The 10,257-nt window shown below is 52.2% G+C and overlaps 1 protein-coding gene across 1 annotated transcript; it reads left to right on the top strand.

The window, feature by feature from the left end:
- Positions 1-4,914: 4,914 nt before the first annotated feature.
- On the top strand, positions 4,915-5,868 carry LOC148593204 (olfactory receptor 14C36-like). The gene has a single exon (XM_088531733.1). It carries the CDS (start codon positions 4,915-4,917, stop codon positions 5,866-5,868), a length of 954 nt encoding a protein of 317 aa, XP_088387859.1.
- The last annotated feature ends 4,389 nt before the right edge of the window (positions 5,869-10,257 follow it).

The raw sequence follows: 10,257 nt of genomic DNA on the forward strand, positions 1-10,257 counted from the left end.
GCACCCATTACCCCTTGTCCTGTCACTGGCCACCACCAAGAAGAGTTTGGCCCCATCCTCCCTACAGTCACCCCTAAGGTACTTACTTCTACATGTTGATCAGATCTCCTCTCAGTCTTCTCTTCTCCGGACTAAACAGGCCCAGCTCGCTTAGTCTTTCCTCATACGATAGATGCTCCAGTCCCTTAATCATCTTGGTCGCTTTATGCTGCACCCTCTCTAGAACCTCAATGTCCCTCTCATACTGCGGAGGCCAGAACTGCACACAATACTCCAGGTGAGGCCTCACCAGAGCTGAGGAGAGGGGGCAACATCTGCTGGCAACACTCCTCCTGATGCAGGCCAGGATGCCATTGACCTTGGCCACGAGGGCACATTGCTGACTCATGGTTAACTCCTTGTCAACCAGGATTCCCAAATCCCTCTCTGCGGAGCTGCTTTCCAGCAGGTCAACCTCTAATCTATACTGGTGCCTGGGGTTTATCCTCCCCAGGTGCAGGACCCTGCACTTGTCCTTGTAATGTGACGCTGGGCAATATTTCTAAATGCCTCTGCCTTTGCCTCTGCCTTTTTTCTCCTCTACATTGCCCTATTAGTCTGGAGCTAAGTAAGGAGATCCCAGTCTACCCAAGGGGTACCTGCTGGTTTGAGTGCCCTGAGGTATCCGATAGATTTAGTGAGTATTGGAATGACCCATCCTTATGCTTGGCAGGTCTGTCCTTAAAGACCTGCTGGCTTTCCTGAGCTCTGATGTCCTTGAGAGCTGCCTCCCCTGGAATCCCCCGCCAGTCCCCTGAACAGGCCAGGAAGTCGGCTCTTCTGAAGCCCAGTCTCTATTCTGCTACTGTCCTTCTGCACATCCCTCAGCATTAGGCCCTCCAGATTCTCATGGTCACAGCAGGCAAGGCAGACACTGACTATCCCATCACTGATCAGTTTGTCCTTGTTTGAAATGTCCAGATATCAGAAAGCATCATCCTTATCAGCTCATCTGGCAGCTGTGCAAAAAATTTCTCCTTAATGCCCTCCAGAAGTCTCCCAGACTGCTTGCACCCTGCAGTTTGGCTTTCCAGGTCATGATAGGGAGATTAAAGTCCACTCAACAAGAACCAGGGCCAGTGATCCCCAGACTTTTTTTATACTGCCGAGAAATAGGAGAGCTCCCTCCTGAGATGCTCACCCACAAGCTCTCGCTTCAAACCTTGCCTCTTCCAAGGAAGAGCTCCACACATCCAATATGCTCCTTCGCACAAAAGGCATCCTCCCTCATCTTCCATTGATCATCATTCCAATGATATTTCAGGCCTGTGACAGCTTGCACATCTTCATGTGCTCCTGCCTCTACTTCAGGCAGCCTACACTTGCATATATTTGGGCTATAGAGCTTCAGCTGTGGCACAAAGAACAGGATGGTGACAGAGAAACATGTTACGAAAATGGCAAAGACACTGCGTGTGCAATGGCCCAGTTCAGAGCAGAGCCATGCTGTCATATATAGCAGGAACACTGCAATGGTGGAAGCAGCTTCCTACTAAGGAAGTGAATCCAGCAGTGTCTGAGGCCAGGAAGACACAGAGCTGGGCCATTGAGAAACAGCAGGAAAGGGGGTTCTGCCTGAGGTGACTCTGTGGCTATACTGGACCTATGACAGACTTCTTGTACAAATCTCCAGGAAGGACAAGGTGCCCCTGCCGATGTCCATGGACCCTGACAGCCTGTGATCGAGACACGCTGAGGTCCTCATTAGCCCAGTCCCTGTTCATATAATATGATGGAGTGGGCAGAAATTGAGAGGAGGAGAGCAAAAAGGGTTTGAGAGTGCAAGAACCTCAAGATACCTTGGTGTGATATGTCTCTCATTTATGCAGCACACATGGATGTAGATGGGATGAACTTTCCCTGCAGACAGTGCTGGATTTCATTTCTTTGGATTCAGGATGGAACCCTAGGATTCTCTGGAGCACTTGCCCAGCAAGCGCTCCAAAGGGGATAGTTACCCTGTAGATCCAATCTGCTAGAGACATATGGTTGAGCTGGACAACCCAGGCATCTGACAAGCCTCTTCCAGCACTTTTCAACGCCATCAAATCAAGTGTCTGCACTGAATTACAAGAGCTGCTGGTTAATACTGGAATCTTCCTACGCCTCAGCTGGAGTGAGTGGGGCTCTAGTTGTGTTTGGCACCAGGAGGTCATTTCAGATAGCCAAGACAATTCCCCACCTGACCCTCACCTCATCCTCTAGGATGATGCAGGTCCCCCAGTTCCTGCATCAGAGCAAGCAGACACTGACACCACATCTGTGTGTGGCACATCTGCTTTGGACCACATCTGTGTCTTCAGCTGTCACCAGATATCTGTGTGTAAGAGACTGACTCTTCCATCTCCAATGATTACTGTGGTATCTTAGACAGAGCACACATGCACACCTCTGTGTTGTGCTCACTTTGTTTTTGGCAAGGGGAATCCCACCGATGGCATCTGTGGAATTTACAGGAATAATCTGAATATCACTTCAGACCCAGGCCTGGGGTTCTGAATTCTGTAATGCCCAGATTGATTAATCGTAATCAAAATCTGATCAATGTCTCAGTGAGTTGGCTTTTGTCCCATCTAGGCGTCCCTGTCTGATTGAGAGATGAAAATCATTCTTCCAGAGTGGGACATTCACAACTTTCATAGCTCCTCATCCTCTGATGAAATAAATTGCAATGTTGGAACCTCTCTCCACTCACGAGAAAAGGAAAACAGATGATTATTTTAGTTTGCTTGAGGGAACATTCCCCAGGAGGAGAGGGCACAAGGGACAGAGAAATTGGTGAGTTCAGCTGGGCCTCTGCTCCTGAGCGGGGCCAGGCTCCTGGGACGGAGGCAGCTCGTGGCAGCCTGGCAGCACTGCCCAGAGACAGCCGAGTGCAGGAGCAGCTCCTGTGCCAAGAGCAGCAGGGCTGCGGGCACTGCCTGCTGCTGCGGACAGGGGAGGAGAGAAGGCAGCGAGAGGGGAACGGCAGTGTGGAGCGGGAGCAGAGCTCATTGTTGGGGAAATCTTCACAGCCCTTGAAACAGTGAGTCTCTGTCTGCAGGGCAATGCTGCTGAGGTTCCTGGAGGGGGTGTCTGCATCCCAGCCAAAACATGGCTCATAGGATTTTTAATGGTCTCTTTCCTGGAGTAAGCAGGACATAGCAGGAGGAGGAGATGCTTCAGAGCAGGGATTCCCTGACACATGGTCAGAGGATCAGGGTATGCTTCTCCTGGCTATGCCCCTTGAACACAGGGCTGTAGGGCTGTGAAGGCAGGGAGTGCACCAAGGTCTGCCTGGGGCTGTGATTCAGAGCAGTGTCCCTGTACCTCATGGTGCTGTTTGCCCAGGGCAGCGACTCTGCCACCTGTGAGGGTCAGCACACAGCCTCTCCAGCGAGCTCCTCGTGGTGCTGTGGGGAGAAGCTTTGGGTGGGAAGAGATCCCTGGCAGGGCAGGTTCTTTCTGCCTTTGAGAGGTGCTGCAGGGCTCAGGTTCTGCTCACAGCTCCAGCACATGCGCAGGAAATGTCTGAGGGGTCCTTTCAAGAGGAAAAGCAAGAGAAGAGCTGCCTGAAGGAGAAGAGCTTTCCTTCAGGTCTCTGCACTTTCCCTTTCCTTATTTTGACAGGGAGAATGAAGGAACAAATTTTCTGTTTTGGCAATGAGCTGGGAGTCGTAAACCTTCACTCTGAGAGATTAATAAGTCTGTGAGAAACGTCAGTGAGCTGCTTCATCCCCACTTTAGTCTAAAAGCAGCATCAGCATCTTCTTTGCAGCATCCTAGGACTTTATGTGAGCTGCTCATTCCAACCTGCAACCACAGAGCTGCCCCTGGACATTGCCAGAGGTTTCTGCAGGTTAGAACTGAGCACCCAGAGGGTGACATGGGATCTTTGAGCAGTGACAGGGACAAGACACTGGGACAGAGAAAGAGCTGCCAGCAGGGACAGCTCCAGGCAGCAGAGATGGACAGGGAAGGAGAAGGAACTGCAGGGCAGGGGACTCTGGCTGAACTCTGCAGCTAGAGCTGTGGCAGAGGAGAGGGGCATCGCTTTGGTGCCTCCCCACCAAGGGGCTGAGAGGGGCAGTGCTGCAATGTCCCCCTCTGCAAGGTGCCATACCCTGCGGGTAAAGTGAAGGTTTTCCAGAATGCCTCTCTGTCCCTCTCCTTGCCTCCCTTGGCAACAGGATCATGGTGTTGCTCCTTAATCCTTCTCCTGTCCATGCTGCTCCTGTTCTTGCTCTCTGCTTTCTGTGGTTGGGAGTATTCAGCTGCAGTTCAGGCACCAAAGCTACAAGTAGTGGAAAAGAGGGATTTCCAAGGGAGTGAGGTCTCCACAGGCCCATTCTGTCCTGTAGAGCTCTAGGAAATGCAATACAGGGAAATGAGTTGACTGTCCTTTAAGGAAAGTCCATCTTAAATCCTCACAGTCATTTGGCTGTTACCCCGTGATGCCCTGCAGGCTGCCACCTGCCCTCCAGAAAGCCCCTAGTGTCTCATGGCATATCTGTGGTATCCCAGCGACCCATGGGGAACCTATGGAAATCCTGATAGTATGGAAGTGATGGTGGGAGGCTGTAAATGGGCAGCAGAAAAGGGTCTTGTGTGTTTTTTGCTACAAGGGGAGTGTGGAGACCTCCCTCAGGTGCATGTAGAAAGGGAGATAAGGTCCGAGATGGGCCCTCTGAAACCAGACTCTCCTCTCAGCAGGGGCTGCTCTCTTTTTAGAGTAACATTTTCTTGTTAGAAAAGGCGTGATCCTCAGAGATCTGGGAATGAGACAAATAGATAAGAAAACTTCATTATTTTCTTTATTTTCCTTTTAAGAGTGTCTCCTAACTTGTCTCTGTCTGTTTTTTTCCTTGGTGAAATCCCCATATGTATGGGGAGGAAATGTCCAACAGCAGCTCCCTCAATGAGTTCCTCCTCCTGCCATTCGCAGACACGCGGGAGCTGCAGCTCTTGCACTTCTCGCTCTTCCTGGCCATCTACCTGGCTGCCCTCCTGGCCAACGGCCTCATCATCACAGCCGTGGCCTGCGACCACCACCTCCACACCCCCATGTACTTCTTCCTCCTCAACCTCTCTCTCCTTGACCTTGGCTGCATCTCCACCACTGTCCCCAACTCCATGCACAATTCCCTCTGGGACAGCAGGGACATTTCCTACTTGGGTTGTGCTACCCAGGTCTTTTTCTTTGTCTTCTTTATCTCAGCAGAGTATTGTCTCCTCACTGTGATGGCCTATGACCACTACGTTGCCATCTGCAGACCCCTGCACTATGGGATCCTCCTGGGCAGCAGAGCTTGTGTCAAAATGGCAGCAGCTGCCTGGGCCAGTGTTTTTCTCTATGCTCTCCTGCACACTGGGAACACATTTTCCATTCCCCTCTGCCAAGGTAATGTGGTGGAGCAGTTCTTTTGTGAGATCCCCCAGATCCTCAAGCTCTCCTGCTCAGATGCCTACCTCAGGGAAGCTGGAGTTAGTGTGGTTAGTCTTTGTTTAGCCTTCGGGTGTTTCGTTTTCATCATGGTGTCCTACATGCAGATCTTCACAGTTTTGCTGAGGATCCCCTCCAAGCAGGGCCAGAACAAAGCCTTTTCCATGTGCCTCCCACACCTGGCTGTGGTCCTCCTGTTTGCCAGTACTTCATTTTTTGCCTACCTGAAGCCCCCCTCCATCTCCTGCCCAGCTCTGGATCTGGTCCTGGCTGTTTTGTACTCGCTGGTGCCTCCTGCACTGAACCCCCTCATCTACAGCTTGAGGAACAAGGAGCTCAAAGCTGCACTGAGGAAACTGGTTCAGTGGATACAATGCCAAGACCATCTGCATCTACTGCACGACTGAAAATGTGTATCTACTCATCCCCAGGGTAACTGGCATTAAGGGTCTTCCTTCCTTCCTTCCTTCCTTCCTTCCTTCCTTCCTTCCTTCCTTCCTTCCTTCCTTCCTTCCTTCCTTCCTTCCTTCCTTCCTTCCTTCCTTCCTTCCTTCCTTCCTTCCTTCCTTCCTTCCTTCCTTCCTTCCTTCCTTCCTTCCTTCCTTCCTTCCTTCCTCCCTCCCTCCCTCCCTCCCTCCCTCCCTCCCTCCCTCCCTTCCTTCCTTCCTTCCTTCCTTCCTTCCTTCCTTCCTTCCTTCCTTCCTTCCTTCCTTCCTTCCTTCCTTCCTTCCTTCCTTCCTTCCTTCCTTCTTTCCTTCCTTCCTTCCTTCCTCCCTCCCTCCCTCCCTCCCTCCCTTCTTTCCTCCCTCCCTCCCTTCCTTCCTTCCTCCCTCCCTCCCTCCCTTCTTTCCTTCCTCCCTTCCTCTCTTCCTCTCTTCCTTTTCATTCCTCTCTCCCTGCCTTCCTTCCTCTCTTCCTTCCTCTTCCTTCCATCCTCTCTTCCTTTCTTTCTCTCATCCTCTATCTCTGTCTCCCTCATTCTCTCTCTTTCTCTCTTTCTGTCTGTCTTCCTTTTCCTGCTTAAAGATAAAATGATTCAATTGGTAATATATCAGCAGCAATAAGCTGCCCATCCTTCTACTCAAGTAATATCTAATTTCTCTCAGACAACTCCTGTGATTTTGGCATTCTTGCTTTAATAATGAGGTTTGTGCACAAGTTTCTGGATTCATCCCACTTCTCCAGAGGTGTTACCCGTGTCTTTCTGACCCAGAGGTCTTCTTTAAATGTGTCTATCATTGTGTCAGAGCTGTCGTTCCCCTAATTAAAGGGTATGTTTTCAGTGCATCTTGTAGATTGGGCTATTCTTCCAAAGCTGGTGCCAAGAATTTGCTCCATGACATTCAGCCTGAGAGATGCTTTTTGTTTTTCTGGGGCTCTTCATGGGCCCAAGGCAATTTGCTCCTGGGGGGATATGTTAGGGAATAAGGACTGGATTCAGTTCTCACTTGTGAGTGCTCGGTGCTCCTGATAGTGATGAATGGCCAAGTAGTATCTGCCTGGGACTGTCTCCTGTATGGCGGCCTATGACCACATTGGGGACCTTGCAGGCACAGGGAAAGGAGCTTCAAGAGCTGCCCATGATAGCTTATACCTGAAGTCATGGTCTGGATCTAGGGACACATGAACACAGCCTGAGCCATTTTATATGCCCTGTGATTGCTCAGAGCATCATTCACAGATAGAAGCCCCTTGATATGGTGTTCTCAGGTACAATGATGCCTGTCCAGCTGGGTCTGTGTCCAACCATGACCACAACAACTGCAGAGTCTCCCTGTGACCCCAGAGCACCACAGCCCACTCACTCTGCAGAGCAGCATCAGCATCTCGGGGTCCTGCAGGGAGCACCAGGGAGGCTCCAGGACCTTCCAGGCAGACCATAACTAAGGAATTAAGCAGGGGAAGGGTTTTCCAAGGAGCAGGGATATCCCTGGGGAAGGGGAAAAGGAGCAATTGTGCTCTTTAAAGGAGGAATAAATGGGTAAAAGAAATATGTTTCTGTGCATGTCAGCTAGGGGCTGGCTGCTGTGTCCCTGGCAGCAGGAGGTGCCAGCAGAGCCCCAGGGCAGGGGCCTTGTGCTGTGCTGGAGAGAGGGGCTGGCATAAGGGCTGCAGGCAGCCTTGGGTAGGGAAGCTCTGGGATACAGGAACAAGAGGCACAGAGTGTCCCTGTCCTCTGTGTCCGTATGGGGGCCAGTTCCAGCTTGGAGCCTGATAGGGCACCTGACACACACAGCCCTGTCCCCTGGAGCTGCTGTGCCCACAGTGGGGCTGGGGCTGTGGGGTGAGTGCCCTGCGGGGGGCACTGCTGTGGGGCCACCCCCAGCCTGGTCTGCTCTGCTGGGTGGGCTGGGAGAGGGCAGGGCAGGTGGGGAGAGCTGGAGAGGGGCTGGGCTGGGCTGGAGAGGGTCCGGAGAGGAAAAGGACGTTTGCTGAGCTGGGTGTCCTTGGTTGCATGGCCTGACTGTGAAGGGGCTGCAGGGCATTTGTCACGGATTGGTCTCTCACTTTGGCCATTTCCAGCACTAGTCCAACATTGGACATTTGCAGGACTCAGCAGGGGCAGGTTGCTGGGGGTGGCTGCCCAAGCAGGAGGGCTGTGGTGGGCTGAGACACCAAGGGTTGTTGCTGGGTCCATACTGGGGAGACCTTTCCCCATCCTGGAGTGCACCCTGCCCCATGCGGTGCCTGAACATCAGGACCATGGGACACTTGTGGTTCCTTCAGGATCTGAGGCTGCCCTCTTCGTCTGTTTCTTGAAGCAAGAGCCATGCAGAGATGCGGCAGATCCAGGGCATCTTCTTTGGGAGAAGCTGAAGAGAGGGCTAAAGCAGCGAAGCACGACTGGGGCGAGCGTGTGCGTGAGGGCTGGTCCCTGCAGGTGGTCATTGGCCGCAATGAGCCAGGCTGTTGGGCGCACTCAGCCGCTCCCCGTGTGCCGCGCGACTCCCGCTGGGCCTGGCAGTGCTGCCTTCCAGCTCATCTGCCAACAACCTCCTTGCCTAATTCCTTGCTTGTCCCTCTTTGCCAGGCACCATCCACTCATTGCCAACTCCGTAAGGGTGCAAGAAATCCCACAGCCTGGAATTGGAATGGATACACATTGCTGGAAAAGAACCATTTTTCCTCTGCAGGCCTGGCCTTGGAGGCTCCCTTCCATTCCAGAGAGCAATGCCTGCTCTCCTGAGGATGAGCTTGTCCTCTCCTGGCACTGCTTGAGTGCAGGCATTTAGAAGGGGAGCACCTGAGTGTCCCTGCTGCCTGTGGGAATGCGCTTTGGTTCAGTGATGTCCTACACTCCTTTTCTCTGCTAGAGTTCTCTCCCAGAGAATCACCCTCAGAGGAAGAAAAATAGAAAAAAAAAAAAGAAGAAAAAGAAATAAATGAAAAAAATTGGAAAGAAAAAGAAAGAGGAAAAAATAATAAAAATAAAGAGAAAGGAAATAAAAGGTAAAGAAGAAAAAGATGGAAAGAAAAATGAAGAAGAATAAAAAAAAGAAGAAGTGAAATAGAATAAGAAAAGAAAAAGGATGGAAATGGGCTGTGGCATCCTAAAGGACTCTGTGTAAAGGGAAATCCTACAGGAACCTTTTCCTGGACCCGCTTGCCCCTAGGTTCTGAAATCTTAGGGCTAGTCACACACACCTGCAGTGGGGATGATTTCTGTGCCTGGGATCACTTGGAAACATCACACAACACTTAAAGAATGATACAGGAATATATATTTAAACAACAATAAAAATAAAAATATAATAAACAATAACAACAACAAGAAAAATAACAACAATATAATCATCAGAACAACAATAAAACCAACAACAATATTAACAACAATAAATGCTAATATAAAAGTCTATAAAGAAAAATCCAAAGAAGAAGTTATTGCTGGAATCCATGAGCCCAGCGCTTCTTGGCAGCAGCCAGGGTGAAGGGGGCTTGTCCTGCAAGGGAAAAGGAGGCGTGAGCAGGGCCGAGGAGCGGCTCGGAGGCTCCCGTGGAGCAGAGGCTCTTTGGCGGCTGCGCAGGCTCTTTGGCAGCAGCGCTGCCGTCATTGGTGCCCTGGCAGAGGCTTGGCGTGGCAAGCGCAGCCCAGAGGCCGGCAGAGGGGCTGAGGCAGCAGGTGCCCAGGCCTTGGGCGCTCCTGCGCCCTGTGCAGCTCTGCCCCGGCGCCGCGGCCCGCCAGAGCGCCCGCACACCTGGGCCAGGCTCCCGCGCGGCTGCTCCCCAAAGGCAGCGCGGAGCAGCGCCAAGGGGCCGGGCACAGCCCCAGCTCTGCCCGTGCAGCCGGCAGCAGGGGCCATACCTGGGGGCTGCAGCCGGAGCTCTCCCACTCCATGGGTTCCTCCGTGCTGCAGCCGACCAGGCCATTGGTGTCCACAGCCTGGAAGAGAGCGGGAGACCTTGGTGGGGACAGTGCGTGGGGAAGAGGAAAGACGAGCATGTCCAGCAGCTCCCGAGGTCATACCTGACTGCTGCCATAGCTGAGCCACTCCATAGGCTCAGGCTGGTTTCCTGCATGTCCCCTATCCATATGTGGAGACTGCAAGAGAGAAGGAGGTGCTTACAGGGCATATCCCAGATTTGCGAGACTCTGGTCCCAAGAGGAAGCAGGAAAGTGGGAAGGGGCCAGGTCCAGTACCCATGTACCTGGCAGCAGTGGCAATACCTGCAGGCTGCAGAAGGAGCTCTCCCACTCCATAGGCTGCTCCTCACTGGTGCAGCCGACCTGGCTATGGATGCTAGGAGCCTGGAAGAGAGCAGGAGAGCTTGGGGGCACAGTGATCATGACAGCGCTG

Source organism: Tinamus guttatus, unplaced genomic scaffold, assembly GCF_059628265.1.
Source record: "Tinamus guttatus ecotype Peru unplaced genomic scaffold, ASM5962826v1 Tinamus_guttatus_pri_ptg000429l, whole genome shotgun sequence".
NCBI lineage: Eukaryota > Metazoa > Chordata > Aves > Tinamiformes > Tinamidae > Tinamus > Tinamus guttatus.

Coding starts and splice junctions, on each gene's coding strand:
- LOC148593204 (XM_088531733.1), top strand. CDS start 4,915: ATGTCCAACAGCAGCTCCCTCAATGAGTTCCTCCTCCTGCCATTCGCA.